Here is a 25,732-nt window from a genome sequence, read left to right as displayed (position 1 = left end):
GTACTTACCAAACAGTGATCTAACCACCTTTGGGATCCGTGCGCATCACTAACAAATGTGTGAGTTCCGGACGATGCACCCAGTCGAATCACATCCGCACATAGCCACTGTCTTTCATTACAAAACTCGAACATTTCTTCGTAAAATTGAGCCGTTGGGTGGGCATTGTAATCACCTAACATGTAAACATTCTCAACACTATTGTCCTCTATTATAGCATTCATTTCGCCCAAGCACTGCGTAAATATTGGCAAATTATCAGGTACATCTGTTGGCATACATATACATAGCACTATGAACTCATTTCGATGTTTAGTTACGACTTTTATTCCCGCGATACGCTCACTACTGCACTTTAAAACATTTTTTTCATTTTCATTTTCATTTTCATGGGGCAACAGCCAAGTTTCCTGAAGAGCAATCACATCCGCCTTCTTACGAAGCGATCTCACACATTCAACGCTTCTTTTTACGTTCTTACAATTGTATGTTATAAAAGTACTACTATTATTATTTAACTGGGTCGTTATCAAAAGAAGAATTGTTTATTAGCCCCTGCCCCCCACTCCTCGCTGTAGGGTTACTGGGTTTAAAGCGCATAAATCGACAAAACTTTATGCCGTCGGGCCATAATTTATTGTCCAGATACATGTCCAACTTGTGTTTATTTACAAAAATTTTGTAAGCATCGTACGACCTTTCAATTTTCATGCCTATTTTCTGAAGTGTGATTATGTCATTTGTTTTGCTTTTTATGATGGGTTTGCAAAAATGGCCGATTGCGAGCCACACCACTTTCCCGTAGTACTTATATCTCACGTCTTTGCTGTCCGGGGACTGGTATGAGAAGGTGTACATCACCCACATTGACACATTCGTGACGAGCAAGAATAGGACAAGTTCCCTTCCAGGCTTAGTTCGTCGCAGAGTTCGAGAGTTACTGCATCGCCGCAAGCCGTCAATTATGAAGACCATTTGTATTATCATTTGTAAAGACTGAAACAAAATAAAGTTGGTTACAAGCAGTACAGTCAACCAATTGGAACCCTAGGCCACTCTACAACCATGTCAAAATGACAAGCAGTAACAGATTTCTTACAATCTGATTTATAACATCACTATGACATAGTTCTACAGTGGCCTAGGGTTCCAATTGGTTGACTGTACCTAACAATAAGTAACGGAGTATCTAAATATATTTATATCAAAGACATGTTATCTTCTTCGAGTATAATTAATGTAATTATGTCATCAGAATCCTAAACAGAATAGGCCAGTTTCCTGTACTTAAAATATAATATTTTAAATAGTGCACGCAATAAAGTACCACATAATTAGAAGAAAAATATGGACAGCAGTTATGTTTAAACATGATTTCCATTTAATAAGTCATGGAGAACGATATAATAGTTATTTGTTATACAAGGGGGCAAAGTTGTATTTTAACGCCGAGTGTGGAATTGAAAAACGAGCAAGTGAAAGGATTCTATAGTTGAACCACGAGCGAAGCGAGTGATTCGAGAATAGAATCCTGAACTTGCGAGTTTTTCAACACACGAGAAGTAAAAAAACATTTGCCAAAAAATGCGTTTATCACTGCTTCCAGGCAGGCAATTATGGTCGCGCGATAAATGATAAAATAGCAGGCCGTCCCTATCGCACTATTTGTAAGTTCGATAGGGACGGCCCGATGTTTTATCATCTATCGCGCGACCATGATTGCCCTACAGTAGTTCCACAGGTGGTAAATCATCTTTATTACTAGATTCACCTACTTTTATCAATTTTAAAGCAATTAATTGGACTTTATTCAAGGTCAAATTACTTTACCCAGTAGTGGATAAAATGCGTTTTTATCCGCTGGTATTAAAGGACAAAACACGTGTTTCCGAGCTAGTGAGGGGAAAAGTAAATTAATTGACCGTGACGTCACTCCACAGTATTTCATAGTAATTCCATATTAGCAAATCGTTTTGACAGTTTTTAAAAAGAAGCTGATTTGACTAGTAGGAAACTAGCCTATACAATAACAAGAGGTTGAACATGGTTTGAATTCGTTTGAGAAAAAAGTGCTATTTCCGACTCCTTTTTAGTTATCGCTTGAACGACATCAATAACTTGCCAGAGAATTTGACGGTGCGATTAAATAATTAATCATTATTCAGCATTTTCAAAACAGTTCATCCTTCTGACATGTAACTTTCAGTCGTTACTGTACTGACTGTACAGATAATAATTAAGTAATTACCTATAAATGCCAGGCAAGTATGGTCGCGCGTAAGTTCGATAGGGACAGCCTGATTTTTATCATTTGTCGCGCGACCATGCTTGCCTGCCGGACCATATCACTACATAGTATAAAACAAAGTCGCTTTCTCTGTCCCTATGTCCCTATGTATGCTTAAATCTTTAAAACTACGCAACGAATTTTGATGCGGTTTTTTAGGGTTCCGTACCTCAAAGAGGAAAAACGGAACCCTTATAGGATCACTCGCGTGTCTGTCTGTCCCTCTGTCACAGCCGATTTCTCCGAAACTACTAGACCGATTTACTTGAAATTTGGCACACGTATGTAAACAAGTGGCCCAAAGACGGACATGTAATATAATTAAATGAAATTAAACGAAATTTAATCATAGGGGCCACTTTTGGGGGGTAAAATTGAAAATTAAAAATCAAAGTTATTAGAACTATATTGTGCTACATATCAAATGAAAGAGCATTTTATAAGCATCTCAAATATATTTTTTTTATAGTTTTTATTTCGGTAATTTAGAAGTAATTTAAGAAAATAAGCAAAAAATTACCATTCCCCCCTTATCTCCGAAACTACTTAGCGGAAAATTTTCAAAAAAATACACGAGATAGCCCTCTACCTGTAGATTACAGGAAAACCTATTAGAAATCTACAGTCAAGCGTAAGTCGGACTTAAGAGAAAAAAACTCAAATTGAGATTTTTCACTCACTGCCGCTGCAAGTACTTACTAAATGTTTTGAAATTTTGTGAGCGCCATGGACAGGTAGAAAGAAATTCATTTCTGTTTAGAAATTGTTAAAAATTTTAAGCATTTGCCAAAATGACTTAAGTTCCTACTAAAAAAGAGGCGCTTACGACTGTTTAGAACTGCACTGACCATAATATTGCCCTAATAGGTCCAAAAAATGGTGTATATATACGAAAACAAAAAAATTGTGCCACCGACAACCAAAATCTGAAGTCTATTTGCTCTATCTCTTATAGTTTCCAAAATATACGCAAAATCTTTAAAGTACAAATCTAGTGTAGTCAGGCGCTCATGACCTTTTTGTATGGAAATGTCGAAATCCGACTCGCACTTTACCGATTTTCATAGAAAGTTGTGTTTTATTATAGTTTTGAAGGAGGTTTCTTGTTTTTAACCACCAACGCAAAAATATTATACTTAATAATAATAGGTTTGACGCTTGACATGTCTGTCTGGCATCATAGCTCCCGAACGAATCAATCGATTTTGATTTAGTTTTTAATGTTTAAGGTGAATTCGTCGAGAGTTCTTTTTTGTACCACGTAGGTGGCAAACATGCATACGGTCCGCCTGATGGAAAGCGGTGACTGTTACATATGGACGCCTGCCACTCAAGGAGTGGCACATGTGCGTTGCCGACTCGACTCATTAGAAACTTGTACAAACCTGTACTTAGAAGGGGCCTGGGTGCCGACGATTGAAGGAAGGAGGGGGAAGGAAGGAAGGAGTACCGCACCCTCGTTGAGCTCTGGCTGCCTTACTCACCGGCAGGAACACAACAATGAGTAAAGTCTAGTGCTGGTGGTCTTTTGTAAAGCGGAGGTATTAGACTCTGCTCTACCTTAGAGTATATTCAATTTAGTATTAGAGTTATCAGTCAAGAAATTTAAATGCAGCGCCATCTATTATTAGTTTCGACAACTTTTCATGTGACTTTCCATGCCTAAAGGTTCGCACAAGTCTCAAGTCGCGTAAATTACTTAGTAAATTTTGCCGAGAGACGGCGCTAAATACAATAATACTCATTAGAGTATCTATACTTCTAGCCAAAGACATATATAACTCCGTATAGACAGATAAAGTCTAAGAATAAAACGTACTTACCTCAGTACCACACAGAAGAAGGGCTCAGCTAGATGGCGCTAATATTAATATTAACACGCTTTTATTAGGTCGTCGTGTATGTAACTAACTATGTAATGGAATCTACGGAGGCTAATTTAACCATCTTCCAAGGATCGTAGCGTAATGATAATTGGCAGCTGTATGTAGTTCTGATGACAGTACAATAATATGGTACTGTTGAACTGATCTGATGATGGAGCCGGAAGATATGAACTGGAACTACATGATGGAACATCGTATCATAGCTGTTTTTGGGTTTCTTAGAAAAGTCTTGTAATGAACTTTGACTACGATTAGGTTTCAAGGTCTGATGATGGAGCCGGAAGATATGAACTGGAACTACATGATGGAACATCGTATCATAGCTGTTTTTGGGTTTCTTAGAAAAGTCTTGTAATGAACTTTGACTACGATTAGGTTTCAAGGTCTGATGATGGAGCCGGAAGATATGAACTGGAACTACATGATGGAACATCGTATCATAGCAGTTTTTGGGTTTCTTAGAAAAGTCTTGAAATGAACTTTGACTACGATAAGGTTTCAAGGTCTGATGATGAAGCCGGAAGATATGAACTGGAACTACATGATGTAACATCGTATCATAGCTGTTTTTGCGTTTCTTAGAAAATGTAATGAACTTTGACTACGATTAGGTTTCAAGGTCTGATGATGGAGCCGGAAGATATGAACTGGAACTACATGATAGAACATCGTATCATAGTAGTTTTTGGGTTTCTTAGAAAAGTCTTGTAATGAACTTTGACTACGATTAGGTTTCAAGGTCTGATGATGGAGCCGGAAGATATGAACTGGAACTACTAAAAAGATCAAAGTAGTATTTAAAATAAGTTGGGATAGGGTTTTCTTGAGACCCTTAAGAGCAAATAAAGGGGGGCTCAGGGGCGATCGAAGCCCTCCACAAAAAAGACAGATCAACGTAGTATTTAAAATAAGTTGGGTTAAGGTTTTCTTGTGACCCTCCAGAGGAAATAAAGGGGGGCTCGGGGGCGAAGCCCCCGCAAAAAAGAAAGATCAACGTAGTATTTAAAATAAGTTGGGTTAGGGTTTTCTTGTGACCGTTCAGAGTAAACAAAGGGGGGGGGGGGCGAAGCCCCCCGCAAAAAAGAAAGATCAACGTAATATTTAAAATAAGTTGGGATAGGGTTTTCTTGTGACCCTTAAGAGCAAGTAAAGAGGGGCTCGGGGGGCGAAGCCCACCACAAAAAAAAGATCAACATAGTATTTAAAATAAGTTGGGATAGGGTTTTCTTGAGACCTTTAAGAGGAAATAAAGGGGGGCTCGGGGGGCGAAGCCCTCCGCATAAAATAAACATCAACGTAGTATTTAAAGTAAGTTGGGATAGGGTTTTCTTGTGACTCTGAAGAGCATGAATAAGGGGGCTCGGGGGCGAAGCCCCCCGCATAAAAGAAAGATCAACGTAGTATTTAAAATAAGTTGGGATAGGGTTTTCTTGAGACCCTTAAGAGCACATAAAGGAGGGCTCGGGGGGCGAAGCCCCCCGCATAAAAGAAAGATCAACATAGTAGAGAATGCCTTAAAGCATAAGTCCGCCTTTTGTACTGCAAGATTGTCTTTTATCACTGCTTCCAGTAGTTCCGCAGGTGGTAAATGATCTTTATTACTAGATTCACCTACTTTTATCAATTTTAAAGCACTAGTGGATAAAATGCGTTTTTACCCGCTGGTATTAAAGGACAAAACACGTGTTTCCGAGCTAGAGAGGAGAAAAATTCAATGTTGGCTGCTCGCGTGCGGTCCGTTTGTTAATGTAGGTAAGAATTTAGAATGGCGTCATTTTGTGAACATCAAAGGAGTGAGCCTTCTGTACTTGTACTATTATACATATATTCTGTGACAAAACATGTGTTCCAAGTACAACATTCGAAATGCCGGAAAGTTAGTAGGTATCGACCGTAAATTGGCGAAATCCAATTTACGGTCAAATTAACACATGTGATGGACCCTGCCGTCTATAATAAATTGCCGCAATATGTGGTTGAAGCGCCTAAGTGTGTCGAACTTTAAGTACCTATCGCTTAAAAATTGGCTGGTCGAGCACCCGTTCTACACTTATGACAATTGTTTTATTTACCTAATTAGAAAAATATTTTTGTGCATTTTTTATGTGAATATTGCCGAACTTTTTGTAATTTCAATCTTCTGTCTATTTATTCTCTAAGTATTATTGATGTATAAATATTATTTTTTTAAATCAAATCTTGACGTGTAAAGTGGCGTTGAATGAATAAATGAATATGAGTATGAGTAGTATGATTATTTTAACCATTGAAAGTTTGTACGGAACCCTCGGTGGGCGAGTCCGACTCGCACTTGGCCGGTTTTTTTTAATACATACTTAGAGTGATTCTAGAGGAAGGTTTACATGTAGGTATAGTACCCGTGCGAAGCCGGGGCGGGTCGCTAGTAATATATAAGAAAGACAATGATTATCTTTACAACATTTATAATCGTCTGCGATTACTCACCATAATAATAGTATCGAAAAATTTTACTATGTTTAGCGCCGTGATAGCAGGAATGACGGTCAACATCGATTCTAGGAAAAACGCAGGCACGCAGATATACAACAAGACATCGTCCAGCCACGGAACCGGATGATTGTTGATGTCTAGGGATTGCGTCTTGTAGAAAACTATTCCACAAGTCACCAACATCGTTATGTGAAGTATTAGGTTCACAGTGTCACTAAAATATTGGCTGAAGTATTGAAAGTCCCTAAAAAAATGCATTTAAACAATTCTTTATGCTTTAGAATTTTCATATGTGTTCGTAAAATTACGTACTTACCTAAGATGTGGTGTGTTAATAGGCTATATGATTCAGTCGCCACTCAAACAAATCTAAAATGATTGTATTGAATTTTATGTTTACTAAGATTTTTTAGCGATTATTAACAAAAAATAATACTTACTTAGTATGATACGCGCAGTGTGGCACCATCAGTTCCGATAACTGGTACGGAGTTATTTTTCAACAGGGTAACTAATGTAACGCCAAAACTCATGAAGCCGTTATCCTCAATATCATCAGTATTAAAATGAAGTATTGCATACTTACTCGATTTTTATATTGCCGAGTACGAAGCTAATTATGATGGCGACAACGATTAGGACAATCGTAATAAGACTAGAGAAGAGTCCACAAAACGCGCTGCGACAGCTGATGTGAATCTCCAGAGCGTGAGGACTACATCCCCAGTCACGTGACTGGAAGAAAAGCATAAAGACATGAACACGACTTTCAGAGCCTACAATATTAATAAAATAAAAATATAAATATATTAATTAGTATTGGGGGGACACCTGCTTACACTTATAAACCTAGCCCCAAACTACGTAAGCCTTGTACTGTGGGTGCTAGGCGACGATATACATACCTACTTATATATAGGTATAAATACATACTTATACGTATACATACATAATATACATAACTCACGAACAAATATCCGTGTTCGTCCGGGATTCGAAACCAGGACCTTCGGCTTAGCAGGCAGGGTCACTACCAAAATTAAGCCTTCATGTTAAGTTCTTACTTGTTAGGATTTGGGTTTAAGCGGGTTTCTAACGGGAGGCCATTGATCGAGACGAGACTAGTCACCCAAGGCTTTTCTACACTAAGTTGGTCAGCGTCTACAGAAGTTACATAAAGGTATCGGATGGCTTAGGGTGCGGCGATTCTTCGCTAGATCTTGTCCAGCGCTAGGCCATCGTATAAAGGAGCCATAAGTATTTTGTTTCAATAAATACTCACCACTGTGCATATAAAGAGTGATGAAAATCAGATGAATGTCGACATTTACCAATAAGGACTGTATCGTTAAGTAAAAGGACAAAACAAACCTCGTCTAAATGTTGACATGTGCATAATTTTGTATTATTATGTTCCGACTTTCCGAGAGTATGATCTGAAGGTATTGGTAAGCACTATTTAATATCTTACTTCTTATCGTGTGAAGGGATCATGAGTTATAAACTAAATAATATTTTGCCAATATCTTGCCACCTCCAACCCTCGGGGGGTAGCATTTATAAGGTCTTCTGCAGTGCACTTAGCTGGACACAGGGAACATTGCATCATATGTTGCGTTGTTTGTATAACACCACATTCACAATATGCGTCACTTTGTCCCGGGTTGATTCCCCATTTTAGGAGGTTGTCTTTAGATCGGCCTACCCCCGATCTTAATCTATTTAGTGATTTCCAGGTCGCCCATTTTTCTCTCGCACCAGGGGGCAGATGCTCGTTGGGTGTAATGCTTAGCGAGTCTTCATTGAGCTCCGATTTCCACGCTATAAGACGAGCCTCTTTCGCCGTTTGGTGTTCGAGGGCTGAGTTTGAGACAAAGCTCCTGCGTGACTTTAGCCTACTGGTTGTGGGTGTGTGTACATGAAGTGGGTGTCGGGAGTCGCACAGTTGTTTTGTGCGTTCTACAGCAGTTGCCACGTTTCTACGGATATGAGGAGGGGCGATACCGCTCATTTGGTATAGATGGTCGACTTTCGTAGGTTTTAGGCACCCAGTGATTAGGCGACAGGTTTCGTTTAGGGCAATATCTACCTGACCTGTGTGTGCAGAGTTCTTCCACACCTGGCATGCGTATTCGGCGGCTGAGAAACTAAGTGCAAGTGCGGTAGTACGGAGTGTATGTGGGGCTGCGCCCCATGTGGTTCCAGTAATCCGGCGGATGATGTTATTTCTTGCCGACACTTTCTGTTTGGTGTTAAGGCAGTGTGCTTTGTAGGTGAGAGACCTGTCCAGCGTTATGCCCAGGTATTTGGGTGCGTGAGTGTGCTCCAGCCTGCAACCCTCCCATTTAAGGTTTAATTGCCTAGTTGCTTGTCTATTTTTGAGGTGGAAAGCGCATACCTGTGTTTTAGCTGGGTTTGGTCGAAGTTGGTTCTCATGGTAGTACTCTGAAAGTGACTCCAGGCCTTTCGCTAGGCCACCCTCGACATCCTCGAAAGATTTTTCTTGCGCTGTCAAGGCCAGGTCATCAGCAAAGAGGAAATGACGTAGGTTCTTCTCAATGGGTTGGTCGTTTGTATATATGTTGAATAGTGCTGGTGCCAGTACGCTACCCTGGGGAAGACCATTTTTGAGACGTCTCCATCTACTTTTGCGCCCTCCGAAGGAAACAAAGAATCTTCGGTTAGATAATAGTTCAGCGATCATTTGCGTGAGCCTGTAGTCCCTAGTTGTGTGGTATATCTTAGTCACCAGTCTTCTGTGGTTAATTGTGTCATATGCCGCTGTGAGATCGACAAAGACCGCGCCAGTCACCATACCCTTCTCAAACCCGTCCTCGATGTGCTGTGTCAAGTTGAGTACTTGTGATGGGATTTACCTGGTCTGAAACCTGCTTGTTGGGCGATGAATACATCTTTCAGCGTAGTTGTAATTCGTTCCAGTACTAGGCGTTCAAACAGCTTGAATGTATGGCAGAGTAGCGAGATCGGTCTATAGCTTTTAGCGTCTTCGGGATCTTTGCCTGGTTTTAGTGTAGCAATGACATGGGATTTCCTCCATAGCTTTGGGAAAGACGTTGTACTGACGCAGAAATTGAAAAGCTGCAGTAGCCACAGTTTGGCCTTGGGTCCGAATCGTTTGATTTGTTCGACCCTAACATCGTCGATTCCAGATGCCTTCCCGTTTTTTAGCTTTCCAATACCTACGTCTAGTTCAGAAATAGAAAACGGGACCTTCAGATGGTCATTTTCTTGAGCGGAGGGGAGGCGAGTAAGCTTAATAGGCTTCCGTGGGTTTGTTGTTTTGCCATTTAGGAGTAGTTGGTGTGCTATTTGATCGGCGGTTATGTTAGAGTGATATGTGCTCGATTTATTATCTCCGTTGAGCTGATTGATGAAAGCCCATGCCTTTTTGCTATTATGGGTCATATTCACGTTTTCTACTAGCTCACTCCATTTTCTCCCCTGTGCCTGGGAGATCTCTTCCATAAGCTTATGACCCAAGTAGAGGGTTTCTTCGGAAAAGGGGTCGGCAGCATAGGAGGTATAGTACGCATCTGCTTGTTCTTGAAGATCGTCAGACATTCCCGGGACGTATTGAGTTCTGCAGCCGCGTGGTATGTGTCGTCTCGATGCTAGCTTCACCAGTTCAACAAACTCAGCGTAGTTCTCTGAGGTGGGTTCGAGGTCGGCTATAAGGTGGTCCAGTTCTTCGGCGTAACTTTCCCAGTCCGCTTTTGCAAAGTTGAATCTTCGCCTAAAGGGCACTGTGCGTGGCCGGATTGCTGCGTATGTTTTACAGACTATTGGTCGGTGTTGGGTTCTGGGTATGACCTCACATACTGATTTTATACATTGTTTCGAGATCCTCTCACTTGCGAAAATAAGGTCGGGGTTATAGCCTCTCTTCCACCTTCCGCTGTTAAAAGAGGGTGGTAACTTAGGATCGTGGATAAGTGACACACCGTAGGACTCTGCCCATTCCTCCACTAAGATGCCATTTTCATCTCCAGCTCGGTAACCCCAGCTCTCACTATGACTATTAAAGTCTCCTAGAACCAGTTGGACTGGCTGATTTTCGAAGTTCAAGGGTTTGTGGAACTGAAAGACTTCATTAGGTGGCTTGTATAAGGAGGTGACAGTGCAGCTACAGAGTTCGACAGTGATGACTTCGATATTGTTCACGTGTGTTTTATGTGCAGATTTAATGCTTATCCCTGGTCTGGCAAATAATGCACTTCCATACTGGCGGTGTTGTATTTCCGCAATAAGTACCATCCCCTCGATGGTAGGGCGGCAGTTGTCCGGTCCTCTATGAGTTTCCTGCATGCAGAGGATGTCACATTTGTTATACATGCACATATCGGAAAGTATATACTCTTTTTCAGCTGATATTCCCTCTATATTGACGGATATTATTGTCAGAGTTGGGCCCACAGGGGCCGTCTCTCTTGATCGCATATGTGGCATATTGGCACTCTTCTTTTCACTCTTTGATCGCCTTCGGTGCGCAGCAATCGGTTTCACGGCTGGTAGGCCGCTACTCACGGGGAGGGCCCGAACAGTAATTAGGCTGTAAGCTCTGCTCTTCTGGAAGGCTTGCTGCATCCCCCCAATTTAATATAAGAAGGTCTGATATTTTTTTTATTTTAGGGACTTTATGGTACTTTCATTAAGGTCTAGCAAATAAATTTCGGACAACCCCTATCTGGCTTAATTTGACAATATTTCAATGACTCTTTGTACGATTTCAACAAACAAAGGTTAATATGCTGCTGAAATATATTATTTAAGAGTCCTCTTCGTGGTTTTTTAATTGGGTACTTGCAGAATGAATGCGGTGAATTTATATAATTTAAAAAAAAATGCATTTTTGAGCAACGTTCCGGATTGCCGTAAATTTTTGATGAGAGCAGGATAACAGAAACAGATAAAAAAAATTAGCCATAGGCCAAAGTCTAATTGATATTCGTGGTATTTGAACAGTGCCTAAACCAGATCGATATAAACAGTGTATGATAGTCAAATTCGACATCAAAGTCGGAGTTAGAGTAAGCACCATGCCACATTCTCTAAATGACCGCCATACACAGATCCTGAACTTTATATTTTTAAAATAACAGTGGCTAGACTATGTCCAGATATTCTGCTTTGTCGATCATGTGTCGTTGAGGTTCGCACCGTACAATTTTTTTTCACAATCGTATCGTCTTTTACGCACTTTGTGAATTTTCTAGTAGCATTTGTCCGGAATCGTAATTGGTACTCGGGAGGATTAAGTCAATACTGTCTAAACCATATGCTTTACGTCGAGTTTCTAGGACAAAATGTCTACCTTATTATGTGCCTTATTAAGCCCATGTCTTGTTATAAGAAAAAAAAATAGCAAATAAATACGGCTACTCAAAGTTGTCTTCATACTTAACGATACAGTCTTTATTCCTCCACACCATGAAAAAGATTCCAACTGAAAACAAAAGCCGTAATTATTATCTGACGAAAGCTCAGAATTATTACGGAGCTTAATATGTTTATACTTTAATTCATATTTTTGTTGTATTTAACCAAAAGTGGAGCAAAGTTTCGTCCTTTAAATGTCAAGCAAAGCATCAATAAGATTTAAATAGTTTTTTTTTCTATTTTACCTACTAAAATATTAAACTCTACTGTGAACGGGTACAAGTATGAAGAGTATCCATCAAAGATTCTTGCAGCAGATGCAGTCGGTCTGCAAGAATCTTCCCACCTGAAGTCCCCTGTATCTGGGAGTAGTCAAGTGTTTGTGCCATTGTGAGCTGAAAATAAATGTATCTGTAGCTATAGGTATTTATGAACAATGCAACACTGTAATTGAAATGCAATTAAGTAGGTACTTACAATAAAGTAGGCACCATAAAATTTTAGGCAACACAATAATGTTAAAAATGTTTTTAGTTTAGTGAACTAGCAAATAAGCACAGCAGGATTACGTGCAATTACGTATTCAAAAATTGTAAGGGAAGCTTGAAAATGTCCTGAAAATGCTTATTTATGTATTTATTTATCAAGTGACAACACTTTTGTATATCCGGTACACACATCGGCTCTCTTAGCGCACTCACTTCGCTTGCACGCGCAATATCGCCTCCCTCGATGCCTCGTATATAATGACCAACCTTGCACACTTGTATCATAATGTACAAAAGCATTATCAGATCAGATGCTTGCTGATAATTATGGTAACTTACCCGTATGATTCTTTTTAAGTGCTTCGTACGCTCTGAATGCTATTCTTGTTTCTGTGGTAACTGCTGCAAGCCACAGGCAAATATTCCCTGCCATCACGTGCAGGAATGCTACTCGTAGAATATTCTGCAACATCATACATTATGTTACAGGAACAGTACTACAGTAACCCAAACCCTCCTTAGAATTTGTACATTCTTTTTGGTACGTTTTTAATGCAGGCGGCTATAGGTGACGGTGACCGCTTTCCACCAGGCGGACCATATGCTTGTTTGCCACCGACGTAGTATAAAAAAACAGTATTAATAGAATATTATATGATACTTACACGCAAGAAAAATAAGAAATTAAACCATGGTCGGCCGATGGAATACCATTTTCGTGTTATATGACACGACTCATTCTCGGCATGGTAAAACTTATTTGTTATTATCTTGACTTAACATACATCACGTACAATGTATGTGCTTATCTTGTGTTTAAGGATGATTAAGTTGGAATAGTTAAACATGAATAACAACCGCGTGAAGAAGTACACTGCAAGAGGCTGATAGCTTACTCAGACACGTTGATGCAATGGGCGTTGTTGACTGACTAGATGCTTTTGACGCCATGCCACTATTTATCTTTAAATATTTTGGATACATGTATCAACGATTAGCTTAGCTCACCTTGTGTTTAATAATGATCAAGTTGGAATAGTTGAATAGGAAGAACAGCTGCGTGAAGCAGTAAAGGCACTGCAAAAGGCCGGCGATGTATTCGGCCGCATTGATGCAATGCCCGTCGATTGAAGGGACGAATGATATTTACTTTGATAGAACATATCAGATATATGTACTTGCTTTGTGTTTAAGGATGATCAAGTTGGAATAGTTAAATATGAAGAACAGCTGCGTGAAGCAGTAGAGGCACTGCAAGAGGCCGGCGATGTATTCGGCCGAGTTGATGCAATGCGCGTTGTCGACGGCGATGCTCCAGTGCACCATCACCACCAGTAGCAAGGTGTGCACGAAGTGGCCTAACGCGAAATCTGTGGACGACATGTAAGTACAGTTTTAGTAGGTATTTACAGACGGTCAACCAAATCTTGGCACTAAAAAAAGGCAGCAAATTTGAAAACTGTGGGGCTCATAGGCCAATTGTCTTCATAAATCCTTCATAAATCTTGGTGGAATCATCGACGAGCCATAACACTTGAAAACTGTTTGAAAATGTAGGGGATTGTAATTAACTTAAGACGCTACGATACCCCTCATTTCTCCATACAAACGCTCTCGCCTGTTTCCTCTCTGGTTTTTGAAGCTAGATCAATGGTTTTTTCAACACAGACTTTTATTATCAATATCTGTGTCGGACCGTTTTGCTTTTTTTCAATATCTGTGATATTTTTGTTTTAAAAGGAATTAGAGCCTCTCAAAGTTGGCCAAAACGGCTTAATTGAATTTGCCAGAAAGAAAGGCGTGGTATTCAAAACTGAGATCAATTATCCAAAAAAACGAAACGGTCCGACACAGATAATTTCCTTGTCTTTCTGATTTCCAAATTTCGTAACGATTGGTTAAGTTTTGGAGGAGGAAACAGTCGAGAGCGGAACCTCGATTTTTGCAGTTTTTACGCGGGATTTCGCGCCTGAGCTGCAGTTGTCCCTATCGCACCAAATTTAGGGGCGGGGCTAAGTTTTTATATACGGACACTGAAATAAAGTGATGGGAAATACTCGACATCTAATGTCGATAATCTAGTGATGTGAAAAGTTATCGATATACTACGTCGAAATATCGACATACCGTGTTTGACGAACTTTTTAGTTAGAAATACGTACTATAATATGTTCATATTTAAAATTGGTGGTCCAAAAAGACCAGTCTGCTCCGAGACCACGGGGACAATGCCGTCCTTGAAACGTCGGAGGTTAGTGTTTAAAACATAGTAAATACGCGATTAAGTCCCGTTTGCAATTTTAAATATATGTAAAAATCGTGAAAGTTTGAATCTGTATTATATATTCTGTGGAAATACTAAGTCCATATTTTTATAAGTATAGGTATGTAACAATTGCATACAGGTATAGGTTTATTTTATACATGCATAACTTTTCTCGTCATTGGTTTACTAGTAACAATTATAAAGTTATGCTGTATTTTACGATAGATTCCACGAATATTAGGCAACTATTTGGTATTCGGTCTTTTCAGCCATTTTGCCGAAAATTTGGTATTCGGTCATCATTGTTTATTTATTACTATTCTGCCGAACACCAATTAGGTAAGTAGTTATATTAGTCATATTATATGTACTTATTTACACACAATAAAAACAGACATAATATTAATAATTTAAGTCATGTTTTAAAATATTTAAAAAAACGATGGGCCTTATTTAGTAATACATAGTTTGTTCAGGTTGGTACCAGTACCTGCCCTTAATAAGGCCCAGTGCTTATATTTCTTCTAAGTTTTATCAATCATGCCGTTTTGTATATTTTCTTCGCAGACATAGAATCAAAAAATGCCCTAAATAGTTACTTCTCTAAATAAGGCCCATCGCTCGCTTCTTAAGTTTTATAACTTTGTGTAAACATTGTGTTCATGAATTCAATCATCAATTTGTGTGATAAGTATTTACACTACGGTCTGTCGTCTAAAACACATTTATTCAGGACTATGCATTTAGGATATGGTACTCTAAATTATAGGGATTCAAGTCTTAACAAGCAGTGCGTCAAGGTCAATGTGGTCAAGATAGGCTGACTTTATTTCATATTAAGTTTAAAGGGACAAAATTAGGTACTTAATTAAAGTAGTGTGGGGTAGCCTGCTGTCCTACGGGGCAATAAATATTATAATGTATTCTGTTTATGTGTATTGTGTATCATAATACAGTACAGTACAGTACTAGGCTTTGCGGGGTCGCCTTCCACTCTGAGGCCACCACTCAAATAGTGGCGCTGTTGATAGCTCAACTTTGAAGATTATATCCGATCCATCTCTATTTCCACAGCGCTACTTCTTGGGTATCGAAGGTTGTGAACATGTGGACACATGGGTGGCATTTTCCGTCCCATATCAATACTTCCTGTACTAAGTAAAGTCTTTGAGAAGCTAATGTTAAATGATCTACTGGGACACTTCAACAGACATAGATTACTTACAAGCAAACAGTTCGGTTTCACAAGGGGCCGTTCCACGACCGATGCTGCTTCGGTACTCATTAAACATATATATAATTTTTGGGAAAATTCTTGTGATGCAATTGGCATATTTTGTGATCTTTCAAAAGCCTTTGATTGTGTGGATCATGGAACGCTCATTTTGAAATTAGAACACTATGGTTTGTCTATAAATGCCCTAAACTTTATGTCTTCTTACCTTAGCAATAGAACACAAACAGTAGTTGTTAACAAAACTCGCTCTAGCGGGACTGTAGTCCAATTAGGAGTGCCACAAGGCTCAATTTTAGGTCCATTCCTGTTTTTGGTTTATATAAATGATTTGCCATGTATAGTGAAAAACTTTTGTGAAATAGTACTTTTTGCTGATGATACATCACTGCTTTTTAATGTTGACCGAAAATCTACGGATTACAATGTAATTAATAGCACGTTAGCTGATGTACGGCAGTGGTTTACTGTCAACAATTTACTTCTTAATTCTAAGAAAACCAAATGTATTCGATTTTCTCTGCCGAATGTTAAACCAATCGATACAAAAATACTTTTGAATGATGAATGCTTAGAGATGGTAGATACAACACTGTTTCTTGGTTTAACATTGGACAAAAATCTACAATGGAGTCCTCATATAAAGAAACTAGCAAGCAAATTAAGTTCAGCCGCATACGCCGTTAGGAGAATCAGGCAACTGACTAATGTTGAGACAGCTCGCCTAGTGTATCATAGTTATTTTCACAGTGTAATGTCATACGGTATTCTGGTTTGGGGCAAAGCAGCTGACATACAGACTATCTTTGTATTACAAAAGAGAGCCATTCGTTCTATTTACAACTTAGGAACACGTGAATCAGTAAGAGAACTCTTCAAAGAAATTAATATCTTAACTGTAGCTTCCCAATACATTTATGATAGTATAATTTATGTTGTTAAGAATTTAGACTGTTTCACTAAGAATTCTGATATCCATAATTATAACACTAGAAACAAAAATAAGCTTGCCATAAAGAAGTTTCGTGTCCGTAAAGTACAGAAGTCATTTGTTGGGCAATGCATTCATTTTTATAATAAGTTACCTGACACTGCTTTGAGATTACCCCTCCCAGCTCTTAAGAACTACTTAAAAAAATCATTGATGTTAAAGGCTTATTACAGAGTCGAGGACTATTTGACAGACAAACATGCATGGCCCGAACCAGAAACTACAAAAAACGAATAGCAATTAAAATAATTGTATTATGTATAGAGGACACAGTTCAGATAAGAAAGCACATCAAATATTTTATATTTTATGTTGTGTAGGTAAATTACATATTTAATGATATTGAGATTCATATTATCTTTTTCTTCTATGACAATTTGATATGTTTTCTCTGAAGAAGAACGACGTATTATTAAGCAATAATATAATTTATTGAAATCGATTTCCATAGAGTACCTAGTCTGTTCATATTCTTTGATGAATACTTTTGCATGTTAAATTGTATGTTGTTATTTAATGCATGTTAATTATAAGATGTAATGTTTTGAAAAGAAGTTGCCCGCCGAGTTTCTTGCCGGTCCCATAGTGGATACCCCCCTCCCAACTGAGGGGGGACTGAAATCTTCTCGAGGCTGAGGCGTAGGGTTAGAGCCGGCGTAGCTTTATTTGACGTTCATATGCGCATTGTAATATGCCTACTTGAAAAATAAATATTTCATTTTCATTTTCATTTTCATTTTCATGGGCCTTATTTCATACCTGCATCAAATAAGACCCATAGTTTTTCTGTTTAATAATACTTACTTTTTTACTTACTGCACGAAATTTTTGAACCATTTACACTTATCAAGTTATAAAACGTACATAACATTTCGAAACTTAATAGCCGGGCCTTGTTTGCATTGACATTACATATGCCCTTAGTAGGTAGATGAAATGAGTATTACCAACATTTTAATTCTGCGGTAACAAAAATGCTTTGCCGAAAAGTATAAATAAGATCTAAATAATAAAAGTATATAAAGTATCTATACGTTTAAATAGCCTAGGTTTAAATTTAGCTGGCAAATTAGTTAAGCATTTTTATGGTTGGTATGCATGTTGGTAACCACGAAAAAATGCACATTTTATTACATTATGATTATGGTAAGTAATTAAATAATTAAATAAATATTGGGGACACCTTACACAGATCAACTTAGCCCCAAACTAAGCAAAGCTTGTACTATGGGTGCTAGGCGACGATATAGCGCAGGACACCAATGCGAGAACAGACTTCTAGCCGAAAGGTGTGGTTTTTCGGCGATTCCGGGGCAACTTGCCGAATCCTACACCGGGGCAAACGACGCAACGGAGCCACGCTGTTACGTCATCGCCCAAATAAATTTTTTAGTTTTAAACTTTATTTTTTTTTATTGTTTTTTTTTTCTTTTTTGTTATCTAAGTTTCGTGACGCATTGGTTTTACTGTAATGTCATGTAAACATGTTTTTACTAATAAATAAATAAATAATACATACTTAAATAGATAACATACATACATACAATCACGCCTGTATCCCATAAAGGGGTAGGCAGAACACATGAAACTACTAAAGCTTCAGTGCCACTCTTGGCAAATAAGGGGTTGAAAGAAAATATACATAGAAAAAATCCATGACTCAGGAACAAATATCTGTGCTCATCACAGAAATAAATACCCTTACCGGGATTCGACAAACGACGAACGACGACGGGAACCGAAGACAACATTAAAATTAGGTAGTTAATTAAAGTACTTTGAAGTAACCTGCTGTCCTACGGGATAAATATTAGAATATATATAGGTATCCATATATTTTTATTCTTTTCCTTCCGGCGACCGTACTTTGTCACCCATGTTTCACAACTAAAGAGTAAGACGAAATTGACGAGTGAAGATGCTCATGACTGAAACAATTACTTTTCATATTATTAATGTTTACCATTACACACAGAGCACAATTTCATCGGTAAATATTGTCAATTTTACTTTATTTCGACGTGCGTTTATCATAGCGCTCTTGAATAAGTAATACGATTTTGTAAAGAAAATATCTCCTAGATACATACTATCAATTGTGTCGCTTAGTTTCAAACCTGGGTACTTAAATCCATTCTGCTTTAAGATTGAATATATAAAAAATATATATTAATCTTGTAGCAGAATGGATTTATCCAGCTTTGAAGTTAAGCGACACAATTACGCTTAATTCGGTATGTAAGAAATACCTTATTTTTTGTTAAGTTACTGATGGGCCTTATTTCATACATGCAGCAATTTGGGAAAAGTGCACCTACTTAATGCAACATTGCACATGGACCCAATTTTTTGGCCCATTTACACTTATCTAATTATAAAATGTACATAACATTTCGAGACTTAACCGGGCCTTATTTGTATGTAGATTACAGATGCCCTTAGTTGGTAGATGAAATGAGTGTTATATACGTTTTAATTCTATGGTAACAGAAATGCTGATATGTAAGTATAAATAAGTTTTAAATAATAAAAATATCAAAAGTATCTATACGTTTAAGTACCGATACCTAGGTTTAAATTTAGCTGGCAAATTAGTTAAGCATTTTTATGGTTGGGTTTGTTCTGAGCTAAGCCTTGTATTTCTAATGCTAGGTGGGTAATATGTATACATACAACCCTAGACAATTAGAAATATAAGTGCATATGTATAAAGGCTTTCCATCTGAAAAAGGTCCTTATGATTCATATGCAATAAGATTTTTTTTGGCAGATTTTTTGTTAGAATTCTGCTAAAAAGTTCTAATTACCTACGCTCTTGGAACATAGTCTGGTGTCTGGTAAAGTATAATAGATACCAAATTGCCCTAGGTAAAAATAATGAATAAGATTCACATAAACTTTTGGTAGGTACTGTCAACCAATTATGTAGAATCCTAGGCCACTCAGAACCCTGTCGTATTGACACCGTGCTTTATTTGCTATAAAAGTCAGTTTGATTTTTACTGTGAAAGGGGTCTACAGTGGCCTAGGACCTAGGATTCAGATTGGTTGATTGTACGTACATAATCCCATACGTACATAATCCAAATCTCTTTGACATCGAAAAGGTTGTGGCTTTTTACATACCGAATAACTTTATTTCTTTTAAGATAAGTTGTACTCTGGTAATTCTGAACGTAATTTATTACTATGGAATCACGGGTGATTATCATTTGAATTTTGGAATTATCCGATTAACGGCATTACCCGAATACCTACACCTTAACGACATTATGTATAAGATAAGGAATTGTATTTACAATACTTAAAACATTACAAATTTGCATTTTTGTCAAATCCACTTAGTATACTTCCCGGAGTCCAAAACAATACGCATCAGAACTCCGAAACTAGAGAAATATATCAAATATAAAACTTGCATTGGTGCGCGAGTTGGTACTTGCGCCGCCGCGCTTATGCGTCTGTGTGCGTGCGCCGCGCGCACGCACACAGGGCCTCTCTGTGGGTGCCGCCCCCGTCAGCGCGACGGCGATAAAGACCTAAAAATCTCAAATTTGAATTCGTGCTTCGGTATCGTATCCTCTTAATAGCTAAGAATCTAAGAGCATATTGTCATATTATGTGTAGTCTTTGAAAATAAATAATCAGTCATTGCTCGATCTTGTCGTTTGATTGATACTTATGTTCCCTATTCTTTTATATGGCGCAGTCGGTAGGATCCTAACCATCGCTCCCAAAAGGCAATTTGATTTCTTTCTGAATACTAAAGAGCGGACAAGCCAGTCGCAGCATAGTTGCCGTTGAGTGCGTTCGTTATGACATGACTCGCTTTGGTCGTTCGCATGTGAACAGATATAGATATAGAAACGATGCACGTGTATTGCGCATTCAATAAAAATTGCCCGACATGTCCGATCTCCTTTCTTTCTATATAATGTCCTAAGATTAAATTCAAAAATGGGAAAATTAGACTTAATTAGACTTGGGCTTTAGTGAGAATTTGACTTACAATAGTTGCAACCTCCGTATCGATAATCTAGCCCTCTGTTGTATGGGTTACCAAGACCTCATTCATAGTCAGCAAAACTTTCCACCGTATTCTTACAACAACTAGGGTTCTTCTAAGTTGTGTTGGAAATTCACCAGCTGTTACGATGCACTAATCATTATGCGTTTAAAAGCATATTAGGTATATATTGACTGTTGTATAATTGTAATATATGTTTATTCATTGCCCGGGATTTTAAAGGTAGGAGACTTAAAAGTGTTGTTTACCTCTCTCAGGCCCCGTAGCCGAATGGCATTTCTCCGACGCCAAACGAAAGCGATACGCCGCTGGCTCTGTCGCGCCAATACGCAAGCGCGATAGAGATAGATATCTACTAGCGCTTCGTTTCGTGAGCGTTTCGTGAGCGATTGTGCCATTCGGCTAGCCACCCAGATGACCTTCTTCTTTATTTCGTAAAACTGATACCTGTTTTCATATTCTTCTGGTAAAGAGTTTGACGTCCACGATTAATGTAGCCAGTATTATGAAACCGCTTACTGTTATGTAGATTGTGATTATCTGAAAATTATTACGTTTTGAAATTAATGTTTGAAAATTTGGTACGTAATTATTTTTAAATCGGGACTTTAGGCCGGTGGCACCAAACCGTCTGTCACCGTTAAAGCGTTCGTTAAATTTTATTGTATGGGAAGTTCCATAGACCTCTGCTGCGTGACGATGATGTGTGTGTCAAATGTGGTTGATGCAACTGGTCCTTAATCGCGTATGATTACATATTAAACTGACCTCTAACGTTTCAGGGAGCGCGTTGTCCCCGTGGTCTCAGAGTAGACGTGGTCCCGATTTAATAGTACATTACTATAGAGGCCGGGACAAAGGGGGTTGCCGGCCGAAGACATATAGATAGGTCTGAGGCGGGCAACCCCATTTCCCGCCGAGGTATGTATAGTGCTTTTCTCAAACATGGTATGAAATAAATAAAGTCTACTGAAAATAGTAACTTTGGATGGCTGTATCTCCTAAACGGTGCGTCGTAGCGCAAAAATAATCGAATTTTCGTTCCCCTTTGATACCCCGTATACGCTTATAAAAAAACAAAAAGTTAAAAAAAATTCAAAAAAAAACCAAAAAAAATTTTTTGTATGAAAACGCACCCAAAATCAAATATTGTCTAGGGCCCGTACCAGTTGCAGTCGGCACGTCTATAAAGCCCCTTATATTTTTTTTTAATTGGCTAAATACCTGGATGTTATGTCACAATTATCTGTGTTTGGAAATTAAAAAAGAGGACTTTGCCGGCCTTGGCCTGCAAGGTTTGTATGAAATTCCATTATCTATCAATCGTCCTAGCCGCACCTGCAACGTCATACTTCGCTGCCAATTAAAAGGCACATAACATCAATATTTCATACCATGTTTGAGAAAAAATAATTATGTGTACTTAATAATCATACATCGGGGTTTTCGGAGCGGGAACGTTTGACATTAGCCAAAGAGTAGGTATTTACTTAAAAACAGATCGTACTCTAGCAGGTTTCTACCGAATGAATAATTGATTAAAAAATAAATAAAGATTAATCATGCATATAGGTACATATTTTTTAATGGCCATTCATTATCAACCTTTTCAGTTAAGTCTATTCATTTATAAATAAGAAAATGCTTCATAGTTTATTCTGAAAATTGTGTCAACTATTAAATTTACAGCAGGTAATTAATTAAAGTTATTTTTATTGTTACCTTATTAAGCAGAGATCGGATTTTTGTGCGTCATCTCATACTAAAAGTCATTAAAATGACGTAAGTCACTAAGAATGTCGCAAATCCGTCCGATCTCTGCTTATAAAATAATCGTGAAAGTTTAAATCAGAATTTTGTACTTAACTCAACAATTAAAGTATTGAATTATTATGTCAATATTGGAATCTTTCGCTTGCTCGGTTATTAATATTGGCAACAACAACAACGTTGTCCCCTTGTAAAACAAATAACGATTTCAGCATTCGTAAAAATTATGAATACTTACTGAAGACCATTTGGAGTTAACAAGGGTTGTCGTCACAAGAAGCATTGCAGCTAATATTATCAAAACTGACGAGTAAAGAAATCCCAGAACATATGACAAACGTTTTCTGAAACAAGTAATTTGTATTGTAATTACAATAGGTACAGTATGGTACATTCAAAGTTATTTATATATTTTTCAGCTTTTTTGTTACTATGTTATTCAAAATAAATTCACTAGATATCTCAAGGTTGTTTCCCACCGGCAGGGCAAGATGTGACGAGGCGAGGCGTGAATTGAAATCGAACCCTTTTGCACCAAATTCTACTAATGACAGATTACTTGCGTATTACGATTTAGTAATTTATAGGTTTAGTTTTATAGGTTAGTAATTTATATTAAGTAATATTAGGGTATTTCTCGGTAAATAAAGACGGTCAATAATATCTGGGCAAATTTGAAAAATGTAGGGCTCACCGACTAATTGTCTTCATAAAACATCTGCCTTCCTAAACCTTGAGGTTGGCGGAATCATCGACGAGCTATAATACTTGAAAATAATTGAAAATTAGAGGGCAAAGTTTTTTTCCATAGAAAATTTCAATTTCGCGCCATTTTTAGTGCCAAGATTTGGTTGACCGTCTAATTATATCTCAATTCTAGTCTCGTACCATCGGCGACACTGTTAGCTGTACATTTGTAATCCTTATCACAAAGGCATAACGTCTACCGATGGTTAGTTAAGAGCAAGAACGATTTAATACTTGACTCCTGAAATGTGGGCCTTTTAGGCTTAAAACTAGATGGCGCTGTTCGCAGCCTGGAAGTGGCCAAAATCATATTTTCCCCCGTTATTTTTGCGTGTTTTTATGTCTTATAAGAACAAATCACATATTTATTTATATTAAAATCATGATATCACATCAATACACATTTGGAAAAAAATAAATTTGTAGGCATCATCAGTGTAGTTATGATAGTATTTAATAGGTGGTGCTAAAAAATCGAGGTACGATTCTTAGCATGTAGCTTGGTATGAAGTATGTAAATTTTATATAAATAATCCTTGGTTAATAGTGTTGCTGTTAGTACATCCTCGTCAATCTTTACTAATTCTACCGAAGAAAGGAGAGGATTGAAATTCGTCATCAGTTCACGCCTCGCCACGTCTCGTGTCACTGCCGGTTGAAAACCACATTTAATTAAACTATTGTTAAGCTAAACACTTTAAGTTCTCGCGCTTTGTCATATCACACACACACACATATTTGTAACGTTGGGAAAAAAGGTAAAAATAATGTTAATTAATCGCGTTCGACCTGTGTGTGACTTTAAATATTGTTAAGCTGGGGAAAAAATATCGGACGCGGCTGACGGCCGGTGATAATTTGTTCCCAGCTTTATTGTGACAAGAAGGTGACAAGGTACAACATTAATGATGACAACGATAGTTTTAATCACAAAATAATAATAATCATTAATCACCAGAGATCGGACAGTTGGGCGTCATTTGTATGACGTTTTCGGAATAATGAACCTTATTTTGTTAGAATGACGCCCAGTTGTCCGATCTCCGTTAATCACACACAAATAAATGCTCTTAAATCAGGATTCGGATCCAGGACCGCGGCTTAGCAGCCCTAAACAAATAAGTAATCTACAAACATAAAACACTTTAAACGCTCGCGTTTTAAACACATTTTTAAAGTCACACACGGGCCGAACGCGATAAAATAATATTATTTTACCCTTTTTCCGACGTTTCGGCCAGGTTGCACTGCCCATGGTCACGGACTCGACCCGTCTTCGACCCGCGTGTAACTCGTAAGTAAGTCGTCGAAAATGTCATATTTGAAAGTTTAAAATAATGTAAAATATTGAACATACATGGTCTTTGCTTTCTTCTCTCTAGGAGGCGTAGGCAACGGAGTGTCGTGCTGATCCTGAGCCTGATCCCGGGGCACATGCCCCAGTTCCATCACAGCTGCTGGTGTCATTCTTCAAGATTACTAATTGTCACTTAACCGATCACCTATACTTGGTACATCTATTGAAAATGATTAAACACTTCATTAAATAACATTAACCTACTGATTGTCCATTAAGGAGTAGATTTATAGACGGTCTACCCAATCTTGGCACTAATAAAAGGCGGCAAATTTGAAAAATGTAGGGTTCACCGGCCAATGGTCGTCATAAAAAGCGTGCCTTTCTAATCTTTGACGTTGGCGGAATCATCAACGAGCCATAACACTTAATAGTTGATTGAAAATATACGGGCCAAGTTTTAGTTCTTATAGAAAATTTGAATTTTGCGCTTTTTTAGCGCCAAAATTTGGTTGACCGTCTATAGTTGTGTTACTCGTAGTATTTGAAAATAGCAAAGAACTCACATTCAACACACACATTTCGTTTAATCACACAATTTTATGTATTTAGATTAAGGAGTGTCTTATCTTTTGTGATAATGATTTTATCATAAGATTATCTTTCTTAACCAATTGTACTTCTATTACTCAACTAAGACATGTCATGAGAATCGGACATGGAAGAAAAATGTAGTGCAATAAATGGTCTAATAGATCTGTAGGTCACAAGGGCAACCTAATCTACTTAACTATATATATATATATATATATATATATATATATATATATATATATATATATATATATATATATATATATATATATATAT

General features: G+C 37.9%; 3 protein-coding genes across 4 annotated transcripts; all 3 read right to left on the bottom strand.

Moving 5' to 3' along the window:
• Nucleotides 1-401: 401 nt before the first annotated feature.
• Nucleotides 402-11,369, bottom strand: LOC125228503. Of its 2 annotated transcripts, XM_048133091.1 has the most exons (4): nt 7,928-11,369; nt 7,232-7,380; nt 6,640-6,889; nt 402-996 (listed from the first exon to the last, which is right to left on the bottom strand). In XM_048133091.1, exon 1 carries the CDS (start codon nt 11,248-11,250, stop codon nt 9,493-9,495), a length of 1,758 nt encoding a protein of 585 aa, XP_047989048.1. In that variant the 5' UTR covers nt 11,251-11,369; the 3' UTR covers nt 402-996; nt 6,640-6,889; nt 7,232-7,380; nt 7,928-9,492. The 2 variants fall into 2 exon arrangements, with proteins under 2 accessions (XP_047989048.1, XP_047989047.1); XM_048133090.1 differs by lacking the exon at nt 6,640-6,889.
• A 616-nt stretch (nt 11,370-11,985) lies between these two features.
• Nucleotides 11,986-13,913, bottom strand: LOC125228690. Its single transcript, XM_048133347.1, has 4 exons — nt 13,713-13,913; nt 12,870-12,993; nt 12,288-12,437; nt 11,986-12,109 (listed from the first exon to the last, which is right to left on the bottom strand). The coding sequence occupies exons 1-3, from the start codon at nt 13,911-13,913 to the stop codon at nt 12,415-12,417; spliced, it is 348 nt and encodes a 115-aa protein (XP_047989304.1). The 3' UTR covers nt 11,986-12,109; nt 12,288-12,414.
• A 7,544-nt stretch (nt 13,914-21,457) lies between these two features.
• On the bottom strand, nt 21,458-25,585 carry LOC125229247. The gene is made up of 3 exons (XM_048134065.1): nt 24,923-25,585; nt 23,057-23,162; nt 21,458-21,588 (listed from the first exon to the last, which is right to left on the bottom strand). Exons 1-3 carry the CDS (start codon nt 25,030-25,032, stop codon nt 21,502-21,504), a joined length of 303 nt encoding a protein of 100 aa, XP_047990022.1. The 5' UTR covers nt 25,033-25,585; the 3' UTR covers nt 21,458-21,501.
• Nucleotides 25,586-25,732: the final 147 nt, after the last annotated feature.

The sequence above is a fragment of the Leguminivora glycinivorella genome, chromosome 8, assembly GCF_023078275.1.
Source record: "Leguminivora glycinivorella isolate SPB_JAAS2020 chromosome 8, LegGlyc_1.1, whole genome shotgun sequence".
Classification (NCBI taxonomy): domain Eukaryota; kingdom Metazoa; phylum Arthropoda; class Insecta; order Lepidoptera; family Tortricidae; genus Leguminivora; species Leguminivora glycinivorella.
The sequence above is the reverse complement of the archived record's forward strand: the minus strand, read 5'-3'. Positions and strand labels throughout refer to the sequence as shown.

Coding starts and splice junctions, on each gene's coding strand:
- LOC125228503 (XM_048133091.1), bottom strand. CDS start 11,250: ATGCAGCAAGCCTTCCAGAAGAGCAGAGCTTACAGCCTAATTACTGTT.
- LOC125228690 (XM_048133347.1), bottom strand. CDS start 13,913: ATGTCGTCCACAGATTTCGCGTTAGGCCACTTCGTGCACACCTTGCTA. Junction 12,994..13,712: donor TGATCATCCTTAAACACAAA/GCAAGTACATAT, acceptor ATGATGTTGCAG/AATATTCTACGAGTAGCATT. Junction 12,438..12,869: donor ACTTAAAAAGAATCATACGG/GTAAGTTACCAT, acceptor ATTTATTTTCAG/CTCACAATGGCACAAACACT.
- LOC125229247 (XM_048134065.1), bottom strand. CDS start 25,032: ATGACACCAGCAGCTGTGATGGAACTGGGGCATGTGCCCCGGGATCAG. Junction 23,163..24,922: donor GAGAAGAAAGCAAAGACCAT/GTATGTTCAATA, acceptor TACTTGTTTCAG/AAAACGTTTGTCATATGTTC. Junction 21,589..23,056: donor TTAACTCCAAATGGTCTTCA/GTAAGTATTCAT, acceptor AATAATTTTCAG/ATAATCACAATCTACATAAC.